Below are 23037 nucleotides of genomic sequence, written 5' to 3'. Positions count from 1 at the left end.
GCAAAATCTCACATTAACTTTTGTTTTTACGGCGCCATAAAATTCGAAATATCAAGAATGTCTCAAGATTCGTTCGATGGGTGAAATTAAATTATGATCGTTGTAGACTTGCATAGCATTGCATAATCGAATTGATTCGAGATTTCCATTTGGCTGTCATAAAGCAAATACAAACAGATAATTTTGAACAAAAATGTGCTAACTCAAAAGACCAATAGAGGCAACTAAAAATATTTAAGCAGATATAGAGACGCAGATGTGTGTGTATATATAGCCGACTACTTGGCTCTATACCGTCTACTGTCTAAAATAAAACACTTGAATGTCGTCTTACGTAGTTGGAGCATTTAAAAATACATTTCTAGCGAGGCGGCGGCACCAAAACAAAATGGAAAATCAAGAAAATCGAGAAAATCAAATTGTATCAGCCAGAAAAGCAAAGCTAAAAGTCAAAGACAGTAAGAAATAAAAATAAACAAAAATTATCGAACGATTTTTGTCTGCTTTCCTCGATCTTCCGTTGTTTTACTTTGTGTGTAAACAAAAAATTGTTGGCCTGGCAATTATTTAACACTTTTTGGCCACGGAACCCTTTATTTATAAAACTTTAGCTGATTTACACAAATTGCGGAATGAGGAGGAAATAATTTGATATTTTCTTTGAACTCATTTTATATTTACGATTATCACGCCCGAAAGTGTTATTTCCCGCAAGCAATAATCATAAATTATTTGAAAATATAAAATATAGAATAATCATTCAGTTTTCGCGAGGTCTTTAATCTATTTATAAGCAATCGATATTTAACTGTCAAATAAGTGATCGAAATTTTGAATATACGTTTGTTAATTTAATCTTCAATTGGGGTTTGCCCGATTTCAACGCCTGATTGTAGTCATAAATATTCGGGAACCTACGCTGCCAACCAAAAATACATAAATTTATATGGGAAAGCTTGAATAAGTGCTAAATAGTATTCGATTCTGTTTTGTTTCTGTGTGCCAAAAATCAATTTGTTTATACACATTTCACCTACTTATATGTAAACCCAGGAAACCTTGGCAATCGGAAAAAATCTTTGCACAAACTGAACATGATTTTTCCTCTCGAGAAATTTTACAAAATTTCTTCTGCTGACGTCAAACAAATTTGGGAATTTCCGTGCTAATGTGAAAACTGTATAATATGCCGAGAATTTTGTTTTGTATGCCAAATTACCCAAAATACTGCTTACTCATTTGGGGGGCAGATAATCAAATAGATACTCCTGCGACGACGCTTATATATTTCGGTCCCCAACATAGCACAAATATTCTAAGAATATATCTTATCTACTTATCAATAGCTGAATCCGTACCTTGACCTTTCACTCTTGACAAAAGAATCCGCTCCCTGTCCGTTGATAAGACCCCAAAATAAAATCTATTCCATGAAAAGAACCTTAGATTAGTCAAAAAGACCAACGTCAGACCACTTTTACTGAAATGTTTTCGCAATTCCCCATAATTTAGCAACAGTTTGGCGCTGTGCTTGTTTATATCAGTATACTGCTCTAGAAACCCCTTATAGGTAAATAAATAAATGAAACTGTTTACTGACTTGGCTCAAATTGCTTTCAAACTTATCAGCAAATGGCAAAATTCTGCACAAAAGCATAATGTCTTTGTCCTGGCCTTATCAATTCTTGGACCCTACGCGATGCCTGGGGGGTATATTACTAAGCAGGGGTTAGCATTATTTATTATAAAAGAATATATTATTGAAATTTTAAAATAGATCCACAAACTGGGAAAATTTTTTTAATGTTTGTTTGTCCTATATTAATTTAAAATATTTTTTATTGCTCTTTCAATTGAGCAATTGAACGATTGATCCTACTTTTTCGATATATTTATTTAAAATCTTAGGAATCATTTGATCGATATTACAGCAAAGGCTATGTTTTACTTATAGGGTATTTAAACAGTCCTCATAATTCGTATCTACTATCTTGAGAGCGTTCCTTTTCTCTATTTCTTTTCGAGAGCGCGTGCACTCGCTCTTTAATCGCCTTAATTTGATTTCCTATAACACTTCACCTCGGCTGAGTGGGCAACAACAATAACAATGAGACACGGGCACGTCACAGGCCCCCCTCCACCCTTCAAAAAGAAAAAGAGATGGCGCATAAAGCGCTTATCAAGCTCTTCTTTTTTCATCTGTATGGGTGTAAAATATTATCGCAGTGTCCAAGCAAGAAGAAGAAGAAGATGAAGAAAACAAGTAGCCGCACTCAAATATACACACACACAAGTTTAACAAGCTAAACTCGTTTTCAGCCACAACATCGGGCAAAATTATTAAAATTTTTAACTTGATTCATGCTCATGCCAACACACTCACAGTCACATTTGTGTGTATATATTACGGCAGCAACAACGATATGGCAGCGGGTTTCCTCGTTTCTTATGAATTGACTCAAAACCAGCAACAATTCCCCCGACAGTGTTGTCAAGTTGTTTGGCTTAGTCATGTTTGCGAGAGGGAGAGCACTGGCTGTGGGGCTTCATCGCCACATGGCAAATAGTGTTGCCAGCTTTAGCTTTCGAACAGCAAGATACAAAATAAATAGCTAAGAAAAGTAGCTGAAAACAAGGACCGAACTTTTTGCTTAACATATGTATGTAGACTAAAGGTTATATAGTTTTTCTTATATGTGTATTAACGTTAGAGCGGTACTATCACCAGCTAATTATACATACCAAAGGAAATTTGTTGTTGGTCATCACGTCGGATTCAAATTTTATCACTTATACGCACTGTTGTTTAATCAAGTTTTGAACTTGCATATATTTTTTATAAAACAGTCGCTAAACGCTACTGCCACTCAGTTTGTTGTTACTTAGCGTTCCTCTGGATTGATTAAATGTAGATTAACTTTATTTAGTGCAAGCTCACGGCTATAAAATATCTGAATTGGCAACATCTGTGGCAAATCGTGCTGAATTGAATCAGTGTGAGGGGGGATGGGGATCCCTCTCAGCTATTATGGCAACTCTGGTCCGCTCTCTCTCTCTCGCGATCGGTGTGCGCTGTAGCAATTATTATTTTATTATCACTTTTTCCGTTGGTTCGTTTTGTGCTTCTACGCTTTTAAATGCTTTTGTTGTTATCGCGGTGTGCCTTTTTTTCTACTTTTTGCTTTTTTCTGCCTGGTGCTCCCCAGACCTTCCTTAGTCAGCAAAATTTCGCATATTTGTGCGGGGGAATGTGGTCGACTGTTTGCTTGTGTGCGTGCGCGTGTTTTACGTAAATGTGTGTGTGAGTGTGTGTGGCGTACGTAATCAACAATAGGGGGGAAAAACAACAACAACAACGTCTGACTGGCTGGCGACAGTCTTTCATTTCATTTCGATTCGTTTCATTTCGCTTCGTACTTCGCGTCACCTGTTGTTGGTTTTGTTTTCTTAATTTTTTTTCTCTTAATTTTTGCTTGATTTGATCATTTTTCAGTGGCTGCCGCAAAATCAAAAGCTGAATAAGAAGCAGCAGCGACCCTGTGCTTACTTTTGATTGACAATTGCAAATGCGTGTGAGTGGGGAGGTTGAGTGTGTGTGTTTGTGTGTGCGGGGGGTGGCGACGAATCAGCCGCAATTATTTGATTATTGTACTTTTTTTTTACTGATGCCTGCGCTGACGTCGCGCCTTTTAATACCCAATAACCCAATAAAATCACGGGTATACACAGCATGTAAAAACTGAAGTTTAAATAATCTTCAATTGAAAAACATTCAGAAATCTCACATATATTAGGACTTTTATAGGGAGATAGCTAGGTAAGGATAATTGGATTTGGTAAAATTCGTTATAAACAATTCAGAAATCTGTTTTTTTTTCTGGACCGAAAACTGAAACATTGGTTATAGACCAAATTTTTAAATACGATATTTAAATAAACGTAAATTTTTGTTAATGTTGTAATTTTAGGACAGCCTCAAGATTGCTTTAGACTTTTAAAAGTTATGACAATAGCATTTAGATATATCCCTTGTTGGCAATAGATATTTTGAGTTTTCAAACTCCTGCTTTGTATACCCGGTATGACTTAGTCGGATAGCTCGACTTTAGACTTCTTACTAGTTGTTTTTGCCCTGTTCGGTCGCTTCTTCGTTTTCTTTTTCGCACACACACAACAAAAAGCAGTCCGAAACACACTCTGAATGAATTTCGCTGGTCGCCTCGTCTAGTTGCCTTAAATGTTTCAGGCGCGTCGGTCGTCTGTTTGGTCGATTGTCGCCTCTTTCGATTTCTCGGATTTTCGCGCGCCGCGATCTTTTTTTCTCGCCGTGCATTTTCAATTGTTGCGTTTCGCCAATAAGCAACAAAAACAACAACAACTACTATGCAAATGAGCGGAACAGACTGAGAAATGCGTGTGGTCACAATTAAGCTTGGGTATGTTTCTCTTTACCGTTTGTCTTTTTTCGACGCTTTTTATCGGGCATTTAGCTGTTCGCTGGAATTTCGGAATCTTTTCCGCGAATTTGACGTATTCTGTTTTTTTTTTGCCACCGCTGTAAAACGCTGCTCGCTAATAAATTATAAACAATTGCTAAGTGGGCGAGTGCTTAGTGCTTTTTGCACTGCGATGACGTCGTCGTCATCATCGTGGGGGCAATGAGGGAATGTATGACTGAGGGAATGACCGAATGGCAGAGTGACAGACTGACCGTCAGACAGATGTGTGGACTTTGTGGCGCCGTCGCCGCACCTCGTTGTTTTTTTTATATTTTTTATTATTCTCTGTGCTGGTGCTCGTGTTTTATATTATTTTTGTTTTATTTTATTATTTATTTTATCGCCAAATGCACTGTGACGTAGGCGATAGCGTGTGCCCAATATTTGCGTCAATTTATCAACTGACAAGCAGGTCTTTCTACACAACAAAATAAATATCAATATTAAATCACAGATGTTTTACATTTCCGGCTTTCTCTATGAAATCAACCAAATTTTTAATAATCTGAAAATTGTTTACGTCATTTTGGAAGGTATATTAATGTACCCATAAAAAGTATTGAACATTTTCTTCAAAATATGTTTATTATAAAATATGTTGATTTTAATTTTAAAATAAATTTAAAAAATGTTTAATGAAAAAAATTGTAGTGTACCCAGCCATGTCTGATTATTTGCCATAGCGCTTTATTTATTGCACTTTGCACAGGGGCAATTGTGTTTCGCCTGGCTCAATAAAAAAGTGCATGCAAATGAAAATGCCAATGCAAATGCAGTTGCAGTTTGTATATAAAAAACGTTCCCATGTGTTTCACGTTTACTTGGTGTTTTCACGCCTCAAAATGCTGGCAAACAGGCGTAATTAGAACCCGAATCGTTAAACAAAAATTCGTGATAACGAAAATGTCATATTAATATTTACTTGATAGCTGTGGCAAATTGATTTACGTGGCTAACAATGATGGTGTAAAGTCAAGATCTTTAAACGTCACACTGCACTTTGTGCTTTATGTACTTTTGGTATCTCGAATATGAGTATTCTTATTTTAATTGCTGGGGTTTTTATAGGCGCCTCCTTCTGATTAGCTTATCTGCTTTATTCCCGCTTGACTTTATTATATTGTTGTGACTCTTGGTGGCTTAAGATCGCAAGTCTATGCTGTATAGTTAAGTTTACTTCGTGATTATGTACAGTTAAACTTCGATAGTTTAGACTTCCTTATTTATATATTTTTAATAATTACTTTCCTTAATTTGCAAATGTTACATTTTCCCAAATTCTTCCCATTTCTTGTAATATTTTGAATCAACTTTGTGTTGTTCAAATCGGACGAAAATGTATTTTTTATTTACATTGACTTAAATCTTTTGCAAAATCTTTGATTTTTTCTGAGTGCGTAGGTTCAGTTTATTGGACTTTGCTCGATTTGTTTAGTCAAAATGCTTGTTTTTGTTTTTCCGCTTTTGTTTTTATTAGGAGCAAACAACACTCTCATTCCTTCTATAATCGCTAAACATATTTCAATTGTGGCGCAGTTGGCGCCTTGTAATTGACCTACTCACTCGTTTATTAATAAGTTGTGTAAATACACATATTTCCTACACGTGATTATGTAATTAGTATTTGGATCCCCGAGCAGCTAATCACCAGCGAATGCCACTTAATTTCCCAACAAGTTGACAATCTGGCAGGCCATTTATTGGAATAAATATCGGATAACTGACGTCAACGCGTCTGCAGCCGGGCAAATTGGCAATCACTTGGGTTACAATGGGGATCGCTTATCGGGGGCTTTGTTTCTGACTCAGGCGCACGATAGTCCCCACTGATAACTGATAATGAATCTGGCAAACACACATACCGAAAATACCTACCGCACTTATATAGAGCTTGGCATTATCAATGGAACTTTTAGGCAATTCGTTTTTTTTGCGGTCGCACGGCTTGAAAGCCTTATAGCCGTGTTGATAACGAATCGAGTAAACATTGGGACGCGACGAGAGTCGCTGCGATCGCATAATGCCGTATAATGTGTATAATAATAACGCTGAATGCTAAACAGTCGCAGTCGAGTCAATTAACGCGACCCAACTCGGTTGCCAGTGAGTTTTTTTTTCAGTCTTTCGGTCGTCGGTCTGTGTGCGATTGTGATTTGAGAACTGCCCCAGCTTACTAATCGTCGAGCGAGTCATATAATACATCCAAGCAGACGGTGGGGCTCACAATAATAGCAGCGGTTTCGAGTGTAAAGATAATAAGTGTAATAATTGTTCATAAACTCTTATCAAATTTCCGACACCATGACGCAGTTCTTAAAATTCGTAGTATTCTAGAATTTTGTAATCTATATTTTTTTTTTATGTTACATGTTTTACATGTTTCACAATAAATTTGTTGACACTTTATATCATACAAATTAATAAATACTAAAAATGTTAATTTACTTTATTCATAAGAAAATCTTCAAAGTCTCTTTCTTTAATTGTGATTATAAAGCTGTTACAAATTTGGGTTTTAAAATGAATAAAAACCGCTTACTTTTGATATGCTATTTTTATATTTCTAAAAAAATAATTGTTATTAATTGGAACACAAAAATGTATTTTAAAATAATTGATCAAAACGAGAACAGTCTCTTGTGAAATTTCCAAGTTTTCTACTTAATATTTGACAACATTTTATAATCCCATTTGTAATCTCCTGTGAGCAGCTGTATATAACTGATACGCACTGTTGTCACACATGTGTGCACGAGCTGTGATAAGGAAGCCCCCAACAACAAACGACACGCCAGTGACACCAATCATTACACTTCACTTGTCACATTTCTTGGATTTTCGTATTTTTTGGTCGCCTGTCTGGCTTGCAAGCAGGTGGGGCCTGAACCTTAGCTAAATTGGGAGTTCAAAATAGAAAGCTGATAAAAAAGAAACAAGGAAAAAGTTTACATTCATATATATATATACTTCTGCCACTGTGCTTTATCGATGTTCACACGTTCGCTGGGTGGGAAATTGATTTTCAATAGTGCACAGGAATTTGCCAATTTCTGATTCACTTTGTGGATTGATCGCCTCGAATTAGCGTGCTCAGTATCTGACATTCTCAGCTACGCGGCGATAAGATTGAGCCCCAATTAGAGCTGATAATGTGGCTGGAAATGGAAATAAAAGATTACTAAGGGGCAAGGGAAGCACGTCTTGGGAAACCCAATCGCAAACAGCAAGTGCACTTGAATTATTCAAAATTGTTTCCAGCCAAAGGGTCTATTAGCTGAAAGTTAACATGAAGCGTGTATTAGCTGAGTGTAAATATTTAATTGCATTGAAACACGGCCAAGTTCTTGGTCAACAGCACTGACTTTTTCCGGCCATTCGCGTTGTTAGTTACCAGTTTATCATTTAAAATATTCAACAGGGCATTGAGCAGGCAAACCAATGTATAAATGGGATTATCGTGGATGTATCAATTAGCATTGGCGTTTAAATTAAATTATGCGGAATACATTAAATTAATTTGGATTTCTTTTTCTCGTTTCGCTATAGATGAGCCCGCTCCAAATACGTCACAGGGTAATAAATTCGATAATAATATGGAAAATGCAACAACCACAACGGCCAAGCATTACAAAACCGCAGGCAAACAGTACAAGACCAATAAAGTGAACAATACGCGACGTGCCACAGCAGCAGCAGCGGCGGCAGCAGCAGCAGCAGCAGCAACAACCACAACAGTAACAACAGCAGCAACATCAACCAAGAAGCAGACATATCGGGAAACTGCAACAGCAACCACAGTCACTCAGAGAGCAACAAACAAAGCTAACAGAGCAGCAGCAGCAGCTGCAACAGCTGCAACAGAAGCAACATCAGCAACGGCAACACCCGCAGTTGCAACATTAACAACCTCCAAAGCAACAGTAGCAGCATCAGATGTTGCTGGTGGCAATAGCAACACCAACAGCAACAGCAAACCCAGTACAAGCACACGAGATAAACTAAGCGAGTTGCCGACTGCTGACAACAGCAATCACATCATCAGCAACAACAACAACAACAATAATAATAATAATAATACAAATAACAACAACAACCACCACAGTGATAATAGTATTAGTGAGAATAATTATGAATTTAAGTGTAGAGATAAAGCAAGTCTAAGTGATAGCAAAATGACGCTACAACAGATGGCAGCAGTCAGCAGCAACCAGGAGCCAGTGGCTCCAAATGTGGCCAACACGATGAGCAACTCGAGCATCATCATTAGCAGCCAGGCCACCGCAAATGCCACACCCGCCACCGATGAGCCTCCATTGGGGGATTGGTCAAATATTTCACGCTATCTGCACAAGAAGTTCAAACGTTTGGCCAGCACCACCGAAGTGGAGAGTGGTAGTGCGTCGACGAATGGTAATGGTGGTGGTGCTCATCATCCAAGTGGAGATGGTATCCGCACCACATCGCTGTCCTCAAACAGTTCGCTTTCACCACCACCGCCAATGCCGATGCCGATGACGATGCCGCTGGCCAATGGTCACCATCTGATCAACGAGCAACAGCAAGTGCAGCAGCAACATCAACCACCGCCGCCACCGCCGTCAGCAGCAGCCACACATGAATTCAGTGCCAATTTTGTAAATAGCAATCATGTCAATGCCATTGGTCATGAGGAGAGCATCATCAGCAATAGTGGCTACAAGGCAGCGGCCAGAACGCGAACGCCACTCAGTAATAGCAACAGCAACACGACCAGCAACAGCAACTATGCGGCAAATGCAACACTATCACCGGCAACATTTGCCCAGCATCAGCAAATGACGCAGCCAACAACGGTCAGTCCGGGAATTCCAGGCGGAGCAGCCGTGTCGAATCCTGCAGGAGAGAAATCCGGACGATACGTCTGCCCATACTGCAATCTGCTCTGTGCCAAGCCCTCGGTGCTGGAGAAGCACATACGGGCCCACACCAACGAGCGACCCTATCCATGCGATACCTGCGGCATTGCGTTCAAGACAAAGAGTAATTTGTACAAACATTGCCGCTCCAGATCGCATGCAGCCAGAGCTCGTGGCTTGGAAGTGCCTGCGGATGCAGATGATGGACTGTCCGATCAGGATGCCGAACTGAGCAACAGTAGTTCGGAGTTGGTAAGTTGATTGAATGGGATTCCTCAAGCCATACGTAGCTAATTCTTTGTTATATTTGCAGCCAAGTCGCGCTGGATCGCCTTATGATGAGCCCATGAGTTCGCCCACACCCTCACCTTCCACGCTGTCGGCGGCCAAGAGTGCCTACATTCAGCAGCCACCGCTCCCGCAGCACATGCAACAGTTGCCGCTGGGCTCCCCGGCTGCAGGGACATTGCCACCCACCACTGCGGATAATCTGCACTCGGCCACTGCCCAGCATCGCCAGTCGATTGACTACAAGCCATATAAACCCAAGTTCCACAATGCCTCGTTGTATGCACCCGGCAGTAGCAAGGAGCAACAGCAGCAGCAACAACACCTGCAGATTCAGCAGCAGCAACAACAACACCAAATGGCCCAGCAGAAGCTATCCATTCAACTGCCATTGGTGCAGCAGCCATCGCTGGCACATCCCACACTCTCGCCCAGTACGCAGATGAAGATGAAGCACCACATTAACTCGCATCAGATCCAGTTGCAGATGCAGCAGCAACAATCCCTTTTGGCTCAGCAATCGCTGTTGGCCGCCATGCCAGTGACACCTGGAGGGGTTTATTACCTGGGGCAGCCGCCCTATTACAACCAAGATGCAGCGGCGGCGGCCATTCACCAGCAAGCGCTGGTTATTCAGCAATTTCATCTGCAACAAATCCACCTGGCCCAGCAGCAGCAGCAGCAGCAACAACAGCAGCAGCAACACTCACCTCTGGTGAAGGCGCCACCGCCAATGCAACAGCCTACAAGTCTGCCGCCTCAACAGGTTGGTTAAAAATAGTTTTTTATTGGGATTATTGTTAATAATTTATATATTTTATTATGTATAGCTGGTGCGAGCCAATAGCCAGGTTGCAAATGTAGTAACAGCACCTGCCACACCCACACCCGCCGCAAATCTCAGCAGTTTTGCCAGTTCCAGTGGCGGCAAGCAAGTGGTAAGTGTTTCACAAATTTTTTTTCATCATTCCCTTATTAATCTAAACTTAATTTCTTTTAGAATGTGGCCAAAGTACAGGAGCACATTTCCAAGTTGATCTCTCAAAATGAAGCCATTGTGGAGAACAAGGAGATACTGCTGCAGAAGAAATACCCCAAGCAGCTGAGTCGTTCCCGCAGCTTCAACAATGCCAACAGCAACAATGCAACGCAGCACGGCAGCAACACGGCGGCATTGCATGCCAACAGCATTCACAACATCAATGCACAGATGCCGGAGCGGGAGACTAAAGTGAATTTGGCACAGGCCATAGTCCAAAAACACCAGCAGCAACAACAGCAACAGCAGCAGCAACAACAGCAGCAACAGCAACATCAGCAACTCCAACAGCAGTTAATCCAACAGCAACAGCAACTTGACCAGCAGAGCTACTACACGTACATGCAACAGCAGCAGGAGAATCAGCAGCAACAACAGCAGCAATTGGAACCACCAAATGGCTTGGTTAAAAGGAATACCTATAAGCCTGCATCAGCGATGACAACGCCTGTGAAACAGCAACAACAACTGCCTCCTCCGCCCTCCCCGCTGCCCATGCAAACGATGCAATATCGACAGGATCCTGCAACGCCAGTAGCTAAAGTTGAGCAACCCGCGGCAGCAGTCCATGCGATGCCCTTAAACTTGTCTGCAAAGCCGAAACCAACTCTTGTTACAGTGCCTGTAAGCTCCTTGCCCATCAGCTCTGTGGCATCGACACCCGCGACCTCTGCAAATCCGACCAGCAGCTCCAAAACTGCCCCACCTCCTGCCCAGGTGAATAACTCGATCATCAAGAATCTGCTGCTGAATGCTAGAGGATTGGCTGTGCCAATTGGCGAGGGCGATGATGCCGTTTATTCGTGTCCCATTTGTGCGAATGAATTCCGCAGTGCGGACGATCTGAAGCTTCACAACAGCACCTACTGCCAGGATGCAAGCTCCAGTGCGCCGATGAGTCCGGCTTCGTCGCCCTTCCGTTCCAATTCGATCTCGTTAAGTCTGCCGGAACTGAAGAGTCACATGGCCAACTCGAAAAATCCCTTATCTCTGGCCAAGTTGGCCTGGTCGCAGTTGAAGACCAAGAGGAGCACTCTGGTATTGAGTCGTCTTAGTGCAGCACAAACGCCTGCGAGAACCTCCACTGTGACAGCTCCTACTGCAACTGCACCTGCTCCAGCTCCCGCTCCTTCTACGGCTTCTGCTGCATCAGCTGCTCCTGCTCCTCAGATTGAAGCCCTGCGCTTTGTGGATGCTCCTCTACCGTCGCCAGGTCCGCTGTTGGGAAAAACTCCCTTAGTGGACTACGCTCAACAGAATGCACCACGCAAGGCCCAGGACTCGGTGGTTATAACCAAAATGCACGAGGATCGACAGTTTGCTATGCGCGATATTGAGGCTCAACCGGCAAAACGTTCGAAGATTAGCGAACAGGTGGCGACGTCCTCCACTCAGCAGACCCCAAACTTTAATTTTTCCTTTAACAACAATGGTGTACCAGAGTTGCGGTCCATGAAAGAGGAGCGACTTCGCAGATTCACTTCCTCGGGGGGCACCATGATTCCAATTTCGGAGTGCCCCGATTTGGAGAACAGCCCCAAGGTGATACGAACTCCATTGTTGTCCGGTGGAAGCTTCCAGGACGTCTCAGTAAAGTCAAACATTGAATCAGGACCATCGATTAAAGAGCGCAAGTTGATGGCACTGGTTAGTAGCAGTGGACTGCTCGGCGTTAGCTCTGGCCCCCAGCACTTTCAGTTTCCGCCCATTAACTCAATAACTGCCTTTAATCCGCTAACTTTGCCACCGATGAGCGGTGGTGATAAGTCCACTCCAGTCACTCCAATACCTCATGTGCCTGGAATGCCTGGCCCAGGAAGTTTGACGCCGCAAATGCCACTGCTGCCCCCGCCGCCACAGCAACTGCAGTTGCCGATGCCCTCGAGTCGAGGACGCAGTCCGAATCGCAAGCAACCCAGTCCACTTCTCTTGGGAGGAGCAGTTGGAGAACTGAAGGCTTTGTCGCCATTTGGTGGAGTTCAGAATCTTCCAAGCGAATTTAGCCGACAGCCACCAACTCCTGCCCAGCGACAAGCTCTGCAGTGGAACAGCAAGGAGACGCCGAAGAAGGCACCGTTCAATTTTCTACGCATGGCGGATAATGTGAAGACCACGGAACCAGAAGTGCGTCACTTCAATCTGGACAATGTGATTGCTGGGAAACAGCAGGAGTTGCCTTTGACACCACTGCATGTGGAGACTCCCAATGGAAGTGCCACAGAGGAGGCTAATCCGGTTGCCAGTTCGTCTTCATCGGCCAAGTCAAAGTTCTTGCGACCCACTAGCTTGCCATTGAAACCCGGAACCTTTACCCCAAAACGCCATCATGGAATTACACCCACGGCAAATACACTGCCGTTGATCTCGCCGGAGACTCCGAGACCCTCTAAATCCTGTGTGCAACTGTATCTCAATGGACATGCCTACACCTACTTGGGTCTGAAGTGCAGCACCAAAATGTTCTACTGTACGGTGAACTGCCCGCAACCTTCGTATGTGGCTGGCATGCACAAGCTGTCGATGTACAGTGTGTGGCAGGTGTGCGAGGAGAACCAGCCACATCCACTTGGATTTAAATTGAAGCAAGTAATGGCTCTATATGACTCACGTCAACGAATGTTGGGAAATGGAAGCTCCTCTGCAATGGCTGGATCAGGAAAACTGAGCTACAATCTGGTTGCCTCACAGCAGACAGTGTGCTCCACTTCGACGTCGTCCAGTAGCAGTGCCTTCTATCAGGGACCCTTGAAAACGCCACCAACTGTCACAGTGGCCGCTCTGAGTGAGGCAAATGTGGCGGCCAAGGCGAATGAGGAGGCGCAGGCCAAGAAGATGGAGACCAGTCCGTCTGGACAGCCCCTGGTGGGTGGGTACGAGTCGCACGAGGATTACACCTACATCCGTGGACGAGGACGGGGCCGATATGTTTGCTCAGAGTGCGGCATTCGCTGCAAGAAGCCTTCGATGCTTAAGAAGCATATTCGCACCCATACGGATGTGAGGCCATTCACCTGCAGCCACTGCAATTTCAGGTTAGTTAAACTTCTTTAAATCCCATAATTGCACTCGAAATCTCTGAAAGAATCTTTATAATTAACCTCTTTCTTTTTCTACAGTTTCAAAACTAAGGGCAATCTGACCAAGCACATGCAGTCAAAGACTCACTTTAAGAAGTGCATTGAACTGGGCATCAATCCGGGGCCAATGCCACCAGATAGTGAGTTCCTGGATGTGGACATGGACTTTGACCAGCAGTCATCCACTTCGGCGGGAGGACGCACATCCTCAATGGCTGGGGAATCTGATTCAGATGATTACAGCGACAATGAATCGGAGAGTAGTGGTAAGTTGAAATTATATACTTATTAATGGGCTATCTTATTAATTTAAAACCTTTTTACAGACACGGATGAATCCAAGTCCCGATTAAAAGAGCACGAGGCTGCCAGGGGTCTGCTATCTCTATCGATGACGCCGCCAATTCCACAGAGTGTGTCACCTTATCCACAGTTGCAGGATACACCTCTACCGGCGGCCAGTCCCGCCAACAGCATTGGATCCTCGGGATCACTGCCCAAGAGATTGGTGTGCTCTTTTACTTCGCCGAAGCCACCGTTCGACTACCAGAAGCAGGAACAGTATTATTCCAACCCTGAGGAATCCAAGCCTAAGCGAAGCGTGGCTAGCGAGGAGAGCGCCCCCATGGATCTCACCAAGCCGCGCGGCTCGATGTCAGCCATCTCATTGATAGGTCATCCGCCCATCCAGGATCTCCCCAAATCGCAGGCTCAGCAGATGCACGATGTAATCTTCGGCAGCTCTGGCAACGAGAGTGGTTTCATGAAGACCCTGATCTCGGTTTCGGACAAAGTGCGCATTTCCGCCGAAATGGAGGAGCAGGCCAAGCACGAGGCGGAGGGTGAGGATGTCCAGTTGCAGACCTACATCAAGGAGCATGCTCTGCACCAGGCCAAAATAAAGCAGAGTCAGTTCAGTCGCAGCTACCTAGTCCACACTTTGTACTCCACGGCGTCTCCAGTAATGAGCATCAGTAGCAGTAGTAACCTGTTTACTACCACCAGCAGCAGGCCCGTCATGAGCATAAATGAGGTTCCTATCATCGAAGTCCACGAAGTTAAGACTCCGGAAGCGGTCGAGCCGCCAACTATTGCTCCTGTAATTGCTCCAGTCACATCAACGCCAATTCCAGTGAAGATCCAAGAAGAAAACGAGGAAAACGAATCACATTCGGATCAGGAGAAGCCCACCATTGTGGAACCGCATAATGCCAATCTTCCCGCTGCTGTGCAGCAACCGGATGCCAATGATTTCAGTGGAGTACTCGGAAATCCTCCGCCACCGCCACCGCCAGCAGTAACTGTGGCTGCTACAGTGACTACTTCCACAGCTTCTCCTGTGGCAACCTCATCCACAACCTCCAACTCAACGCAGCCCACCCAGCGTACTGTGATCGTGGGCGAAGATGGCTTCAAGAGCTCCACGCCGAGCAGCAAGAGCAGCGAACTCCCGCATGTGCCCTACGGCAGAGGAGTGCCAACAGGAGCGCCCATCGCAAGCGATGCACGACCCACGTGCACCATCTGCTCCAAAACGTTCCAGCGGCAACATCAGCTAACCCTGCACATGAACATCCATTACATGGAGCGCAAGTTCAAGTGCGAACCGTGCAGCATCTCCTTCCGGACACAGGGTCATCTGCAGAAGCACGAGCGATCGGAGGCGCACAAGAACAAGGTAATGATGACGTCGACGTTTGGTGTTCCAACCACCTCCAATCCGCGTCCCTTTGAGTGCACCGACTGCAAGATTGCCTTCCGCATCCACGGGCACTTGGCCAAACATCTGCGATCCAAGACGCACGTACAGAAGCTGGAGTGCCTGCAGAAGTTGCCATTTGGAACCTACGCTGAAATCGAACGTGCTGGTATAAGTCTCACTGAAATTGATACAAGTGACTGCGAGAATTCCCTGACATCACTTAAGTTGCTGGCCCAGAAACTGCTGGAGAAGGATCCGAACAAGCTGAGCGGCTACACAACGCCTTCTGGCATGACCCAAGATGCAACTGGTCCCGTCTCCCAGGATAGCGCCTCCGAAGATGGCTTCAGTGCGGTCATAGCCTCGGCCATAGCATCGCTGGACAACGACAGTGCTGGCAACACACCCAAGCGGGCCAGCTCCATGTCCGAGGATGAAACCGTGGCCAATGGCCTGAATCACAGTCTGAAGCGTCGTCTGCCGGGCAGTTTCAGCAGCACGGGCGAGGAGAGCGATAATCCCGCAGAGGAGAAGCGTGCTCGTTCTGGCCAGGAGTTGCCTGTTCCCGTCCCGGTGGCCGTTCCCGTGGCTGCTTCGGCGGCGGCCAGCAACTGACAGTACATGTACATGCTGCAGCCCAGCTGAGGCTATCAGTATCCAGCGGTCTACCACCTGGACACCAGTCAGTATGCCGTCTACAATTCCAGGAGCGAGGGCCGCCATGACCAAACCACCTCCAACGAGCGCATATCAAATGTCTAAGCATATCGCATTTGGGCACACACACAACTTACTCTAGAGCTAGCCTATAAGACCCACCACCTCTCTCCCGTGATAGTTCCCAATGATATTGGGCTAATCGCGAATCGTAATCGAACGATAGGAGAGCCAGATAAGCGAGTCAGCTATTCCAGTGTAAACACTCTATGGGGACTACTGACCCGAAAGAATCTTATACAAAGTCTTATACGGTTTGAGAAGGCAGTCAGTCCCCCGCGGATCGTTTCGATCTGCCTCTTAAGTATTTAGTTTAAGGAATCGTCATCAGCTAGCCCTAGTTATAAGCCAACAACCAACAAGCACACGTATAAGTCTATATATATTATATACATTCAACCATAATTTGTTTTCGAAATGCATAAATGCAAAAACTCCTGAAGTGCTGTGAGTCTATCTACAAATGTAAAAAGCCGAGAGCGAGAAAGTGTGTTATTTATAAGGCCTAGCCCCGATAATGAATCAGAACACCTACACTGAGTATATAAATTGGTTTTCCAAGTCCAAATCAAATCATCTAGAAATCACGTAGTTCTTCCTTATTTCAAATTGTTATCACATCAAGTTAAAAAAGAAATGATAAACGATGTATAACCCTAGTTTTGTTTCATCTTACAAAACGACGAGACCACGAGACTCTTTTAATTGTTTGTTTTAATTTTGTATTCGACAGAAGAGAAACGAAATGATAAAGAATAGCTAACTGTAAATAATCAATATGTTGTCATATATGCATTAAGCGGTAGGTTAGTCAAAAAAAACTACACAAAGTTGATAGAGATAAATGAAAATTATTGTACAAACTGCTGAGGCAAGAGCTGCAGCAACGTATATATACACATAGATATATATATATATATATTTAAATGTATGTATGTGGTTAAACAACAAGAAAATGAAGTGATCTATTACATTATTGTAAAATATATCAAAAAACTGAAAAAAACACAACACAAAAAACAAAATCTTATACAAAAAAATGACAAAAATAAAGAAATCAATGTGAATATACAAGGTTTATTAAATTTGTTTGGTTTAAAGCCGGGTTTGGAAGTAAAGATATTCCTGAAAGAAGAAAAAAATATTATTTTATTATTTTGTTTTGCTTGAGAGAAAATTACCAGCAAAAAGGCTGATCCTAGAATCAATGCTCTCTCTTTGGCTGTTAGCTTCGGATCACTGAAGTAAATATTTGTGGTGTATTGGGACTTGCTGGCCATCCATTTATGGTCAATGGATGCTCTCATACTGCCACCCGAATTAATCTGCAGGGAATTATAATTATTTTAAATATTTTAAAAATAATATTTGGTTCAAAACTTATGTTTTTAAAAGACTAATTTATGATCCAGGATTGATTGAGAAGTATAGCTTCATGTTCTTACCCTAAAGTAACATTCCCTTGGCAGGCAGAAGCAGCAGAATCCTGAATTTGCAGGACCCTCCACACAAAACACGGGCTGTCCGGTGTTTCCATCCTCGATAAAGAACTCTGGCTGCATGAAAGTGGGTGACTGCACCACTCTTCCAAGGACATTACCCGGAGGTACCCAGATCTCCAGACATTTTGGCTGGCAGCAGAGTGATCCAAGGGCTAGTTTCTTTCGGAAGACCAGCGCTTCCTGGTGGGTTTTATCCAGAAGGTGCATCTGGAACGGTCGTCCAGCTCCCCAGATGAGACGATTGCTCTCTGTGGAGCTCTCGCTGGCCGCGAAAATGGCATCATTCAATGGAGATCGCACCACATAACGATTCTCCGAGGAGACTCCTGTCAGAGCTAAAGCAGAATAAAGAAGTTTAGGACTGAAATATCTAGTTTTGTTTTAGCTGGGATTTTATATACCCGCGTTCAGCTCAAAGGACTGTTCAATATGCACCGATGGCAGGTCCGCCAGGCAATCGTATCCGGAAAGGGGAATGAAGGTCCGGCTGCCCGTAACCGTGGCAATGGGCACCGGTAGGGGAATCCGGGGAATCTCCGCCCGCGGCTGCGATGTAATGCTGATATGGGAGTCGTAAACTGGAAGTAAACAAGGAAAAGTTTTCTTAATAAGTCACTGTTCAAAGTAGATTGTGTCTTAGCCAAAGACCTTTTTAAATAAAAATAAAATAAAGCAAGAACGGAAGCAAGCTTTGGCATGCCGAAGGTTTAATACCCTTGATGAAAACCATATCAAATATTGATGAAAACGTTCACTACTAGGAAATGCATATGATAGATATAGGATGTAGTCAACTCAAGAAATAGTTCTGAAATGATATAAAACCATTATTTTAGGCAAAAAGACCGAAATATACGCAAATTTCACACCATAATTATTGTGGGAGTTATATGCACATATATACACATAAAACGATTTGAAAAGTTTTATGATAATAGCTTTTACACTGTGCAAACAAATTACGGTCAGTTATGCTTAAATATATACATATATATAAATATTTAATATAATATAATTGCACTTCTTATAGATTAAATAAACAAGATTACTCTTAATCTTCGGCAATTGAATTGATATCTGTTTTCTATTGTTTAATATATTTTTATACTCAAACAAAAGACAAACTCTGTAAGGTTTGAAATTTTCGAAAAATGTATAAGTACTTATTAGAAAACTAAGGTTGGTTTTCTTTTCCAAAGTTTTATTACATTTCTTGGAATAGAAAAAAGTACTATTTGATACAGATAAGTTCTGTTTTATAGTATGATCGGTTCGATCGTCCCAAAACAAAGGCACTTGAGGAGACCGAGACCACAACAAAACGCCAGCCGATAAGATATAGATATAGCCAACTTGTTGCCGCATATTTGCGTCGAACTGTGACACACTCGCTGCCAATAATAATTAATCCGGTGCAGTTCTTATCAGTTGGTAACAAGGCAGTTACCACTGTCCATGGGTGATTCATTAAGTGTTCTTATTTTGTAAACTTATTTCGAAACTATTTCCCCAATTTACCTCTCGGTTCTGAGGGATTTGGCTGCTGGGCCACGCGGATCTCACTATCATATTGCAAAGTCCGCACCGCGTCGTTTTGCAACATTTTGCAAGCACTTTTCAAACTTATTTGACAGCGGTCTAAATAAAACGGCTAAAGGGGTTCAGTGTGACAGTCACACAATGAAAACGAAATACTAATTATGGTTATTCGAAAACTACGCGGCTAAATTGTTATCAGTAGTCGGAATTATGGGGTACGAGGGTATTTGGGAAACTGTTTTGGTAAGAAAATAATTATATTTTACCATAGGCAATTTTAAAAGATTTTTTAATTTGTGTATTTATGGGAAATTTATAGTGTTGTTTTAAGTGTTGTCTTTTACCAGAATATATATTTTAGTTACAATCAAAATAGATGTGCGAATACACAATTAAAAAATTTTCAAATAAATATTAATTGAAGAAGGTGTGTGTGTACCCTTTCACATTCCTATTTTGAAATTGTTTTTCTATTGCTGTAGAGGTTTAAATAATAAACACCACAAAGGTAGTAAATAATTTTAAATATAGAGTTGCCACATATTTCATAGTCTATAAAATAACGTATTTTTTTATTTAACGATAGTTACTATATTTTTTTTTGAGCAAAATGTACTAACGTGTTTAGGTCATACTAAGCCTGACGGTTTATTTTGTAGGCAGCAAAACAAAAATAAAACTAATTTAAAGATAGTAATACAAATCAATCCTGTGTCCATTTAAAATTAGAGTCAGTCACCGTGTTCTTGGATCGAAGTTTGCTAAATGAGGTGGCGACGAGCAGCAGGTGAGTGACAAAAATTAAAATAGTGCTGTCATTTTGGCCGACTTTTTGTTGTTGTGGAATTTTTTGGCCATATTTCGGGTTGTTTTTAAAACGGTTATTAGGGGTAGAAAAGGAAATGGTCAGTGCGCAGGCGCGGGAGCGGCGTAAACAAATGCCAATAGTTCTTTAAAGGGGTTTTTGGCCTGAGGAGCGCGAATAACGACAGTGTTCTCTGGGCCATTGGCGGAACCAGCTAAATCGGCGGAAACTATAGAGAAATCGGGCGATAAGACGGTGCGGCCTCAAGTGCAATAATCAATAAACGTGCTGTGCAAACTTCGCTCATAGCCAAAGATAAAACCCAGTTGATTGTGAAATTACTGCTAAAAAGGAAAAAAAAATAGAAAAATAAATTCCCCCTTTTCGGATTGACTTTTGATGTAACCCCCTGTGTTTGGCATTACCAACTTGCACTTTCCCCCAAGAGTTTTTTGGGGGTGGTTTTCGCCCGGAAAAATCCATGAAAATAACCGTCAAGTGCGCCACGCTGGTGAAAAACTGCTAGGAGTTTCAATTTCCATTTCAGGCCAAGAAGAGAGCACGGCATGTCTCTGGAGGATCCCTTTTTCGTAGTCAAGGAGTAGGTCCTTTTATCAATGGCAATTGCAGTTTTCCTGAATTTTCCCCATTACTTACCTTTCTTATTCTCTTCGCAGCGAGGTATTCAAAGCTCTGAACAAAACCCGCGGCCTCTATTTGCGTTGGCGGGAGTTGGGCGAGAGCGGAGGAACGGAGGCTGAATGGACCACCACCGAGCTGCGTAACTCGCTCCGGAGCATCGAGTGGGATCTCGAGGACCTCGAGGACACTATCAATATCCTTTTTGGCAAAGCAATCCATTGGAAAATCAATTCCTCACCCGGTACTCAAGGGGTTTAAGCAGGGGGTTGGATGTTACTTTATGTGAAATTATGGTTTTCTTACCTCAGTTAATTTGGCAATGTCAGTTTGTCTTATCCTTTTGCGCCAGAAAAATTTAAGACCTTACCAAAAATTTGCTAAACAATCCTGTTAAAATAAGCAAATATTTTATACAAAAATATTTTAATGATATAATATTAAACATATTAAATGTTAGCTAAAATTGAAATTCAGATAAAGTGTATGTTTAGGAACCTTTTTGGGGTATTCTTTATTTCTTTTAAATACATTTTATTAAATTTAATGAGTACCGGGTATCTGAAAGTCGGGTCAATCGACTTTATTTGTCTCTAGGTCTGAAGAGACCAAAGATTTCCCCAATTTTCCCAAGGTTACCTCCTTAACCCTAACCATTTCGATCTGTACGCATCGTTGAAAAGAATCCGAGTAAGTTTCGGATCGACAATCGCGAACTTTCCAGCCGGCGCCATTTCATCGACAACACGCGCGATGAGGTCAAGCAGATGAAGGATAAGATGAGCCTGAACCGGAGCCGGGACAGAGACATCACCGCACACCAGCCGCTGCTCGACAACGAACGCCACAGCCCCAATCACAATCACTCCATTGCCATACCCAATTCGAATTCCAATTCCAATTCCAACGAGTACCATCAGCATCCGCACAACGATCGTACTTATCTGGTGGAGTGTCCCAGTGGGCTCAACGGCAACTCGCTGATCAACAGTGGCAGCCAGGTGGTGGCCAATACCATAGCCGGAACCATGTCTGCGGCAGCGGCAGCAGCTTCCCGCCACAGCGGCACCAAGTACTCCAAGCTGGAGAACGCCCTGGACAGTCCCAGTCATTACGGGCAGACGCATCACGGCGGCATGGACAGTCCGAGTCATCGGTATGTGGGCGAGACGGTGTCCATCCAGCAACGCATGATCCAGGGGCAGGATGAGCAGCTGGACATGATCAGTGATTCGATTGGCACTCTGAAGACTGTCTCGCGGCAAATTGGCGTGGAGCTCGACGAACAGGCGGTGATGCTGGATGACTTCGGAAACGAGTTCGATACCACGGAGTCCAAGTTGGACACGACCATGAAGAAAGTTGCCAAAGTCTTGCACATGAATAATGGTGAGTGTGGCGTAATTGTGGCACTCAGCTGGGATTTTCGATCGGGGACTACTGATTCATGCATCATGACTAATTATACAAAAATCTTTAGCTTTTCTTCGTTCCAAGACCATCATCTGTTTTTGTTTAATATATACAAATGTTGATTTTCAATATATTTAGGCCAGCATAAATCAGTAATCCTAAATCCAAATTACCCGTCAAGTTTTCCTACAACATCTAATATGTTATATTAAAATAACTTATTTTACTTTCTCCCCGCAGATAAACGACAATGGGCCGCCATTCTCATCCTATCCGGGCTGTTATTGTTTGTGATAATTTTGTTTATTATTTTGTAATCGCTTTCTAGTTGTGTTTCCAAATCAGTTATATTTAGTGTAAATTAGATTTATTTATAACATGGCTTGGTTTTTAATTCCGGTCCTTTAGAGCAAATCAAATACTGTTTATTTAAACGAATTATCAGCATATTCCAAGTAAACTCCCTTGCTGTATATACACGTAAAACATTTTAACCAGATTTATTACCAGCCTCTATATTTAATGTAATTCCAAAGCTAGGAACAGATGATCATGTAAAGTCAATGTAGGCGGGTAATAAATGATAACTAACTACATACATAAATACCAAGTGCTCCAGATTTCTGTCATTCCCGATTTGGCCAAAGGATACTGCAACTGACCTGTACATACATCGAAGGATATATCTACATATATACACAGAATGGACCTAACAATATCAAACGAGTTCTTTAACGAAGAGTCTTAGGAAATTCCTTTAACCAAATCTAGCAAAAACTTGTATGCAGTTGAGTAAATATATACATATATATAAATTAAACTAATCAATTAAAGCTTAAATGAGAATCTTTTTACGGGGTGCCGAAAGGCATACTTAACTTATAGTGCACAGAGAAAAAAGAAAACAAGTCCCTAGTTTAGA

General features: G+C 42.6%; 3 protein-coding genes across 5 annotated transcripts in view; 2 read left to right on the top strand and 1 right to left on the bottom strand.

Annotated features, from left to right (window-relative positions):
* LOC108053636 (pneumococcal serine-rich repeat protein) overlaps positions 1-17201 on the top strand; it is a 47379-nt gene extending 30178 nt beyond the window's left edge. For 2 of the 3 annotated variants that reach the window (XM_017136340.2, XM_017136341.2), the window contains 6 exons: positions 8046-9646; positions 9708-10448; positions 10513-10620; positions 10683-13753; positions 13838-14064; positions 14125-17201. In XM_017136340.2, the coding sequence (XP_016991829.1) occupies positions 8046-9646; positions 9708-10448; positions 10513-10620; positions 10683-13753; positions 13838-14064; positions 14125-16115 (7739 nt within the window). In that variant the 3' untranslated portion in view covers positions 16116-17201. Of the gene's footprint in view, positions 1-4230; positions 4437-8045; positions 9647-9707; positions 10449-10512; positions 10621-10682; positions 13754-13837; positions 14065-14124 lie in introns of those variants that run through there. The other variant, XM_017136342.2, reaches the window with a different exon arrangement.
* A 73-nt stretch (positions 17202-17274) lies between these two features.
* Positions 17275-19390, bottom strand: LOC108053630 (phospholipid scramblase 1). The gene is made up of 5 exons (XM_017136333.1): positions 19238-19390; positions 18121-18297; positions 17663-18054; positions 17399-17542; positions 17275-17342 (listed from the first exon to the last, which is right to left on the bottom strand). The coding sequence occupies exons 1-5, from the start codon at positions 19320-19322 to the stop codon at positions 17313-17315; spliced, it is 828 nt and encodes a 275-aa protein (XP_016991822.1). The 5' UTR covers positions 19323-19390; the 3' UTR covers positions 17275-17312.
* Positions 19391-20114: 724 nt separating this feature from the next.
* Positions 20115-22948, top strand: LOC108053661 (syntaxin-6). Its single transcript, XM_017136373.2, has 4 exons — positions 20115-20664; positions 20741-20898; positions 21372-22091; positions 22356-22948. The coding sequence occupies exons 1-4, from the start codon at positions 20630-20632 to the stop codon at positions 22430-22432; spliced, it is 990 nt and encodes a 329-aa protein (XP_016991862.1). The 5' UTR covers positions 20115-20629; the 3' UTR covers positions 22433-22948.
* Positions 22949-23037: the final 89 nt, after the last annotated feature.

This window comes from Drosophila rhopaloa, unplaced genomic scaffold, assembly GCF_018152115.1.
Source record: "Drosophila rhopaloa isolate 14029-0021.01 unplaced genomic scaffold, ASM1815211v1 contig_115, whole genome shotgun sequence".
Lineage (NCBI taxonomy): Eukaryota > Metazoa > Arthropoda > Insecta > Diptera > Drosophilidae > Drosophila > Drosophila rhopaloa.
This window is presented reverse-complemented; position numbering and strand designations above follow the sequence as displayed.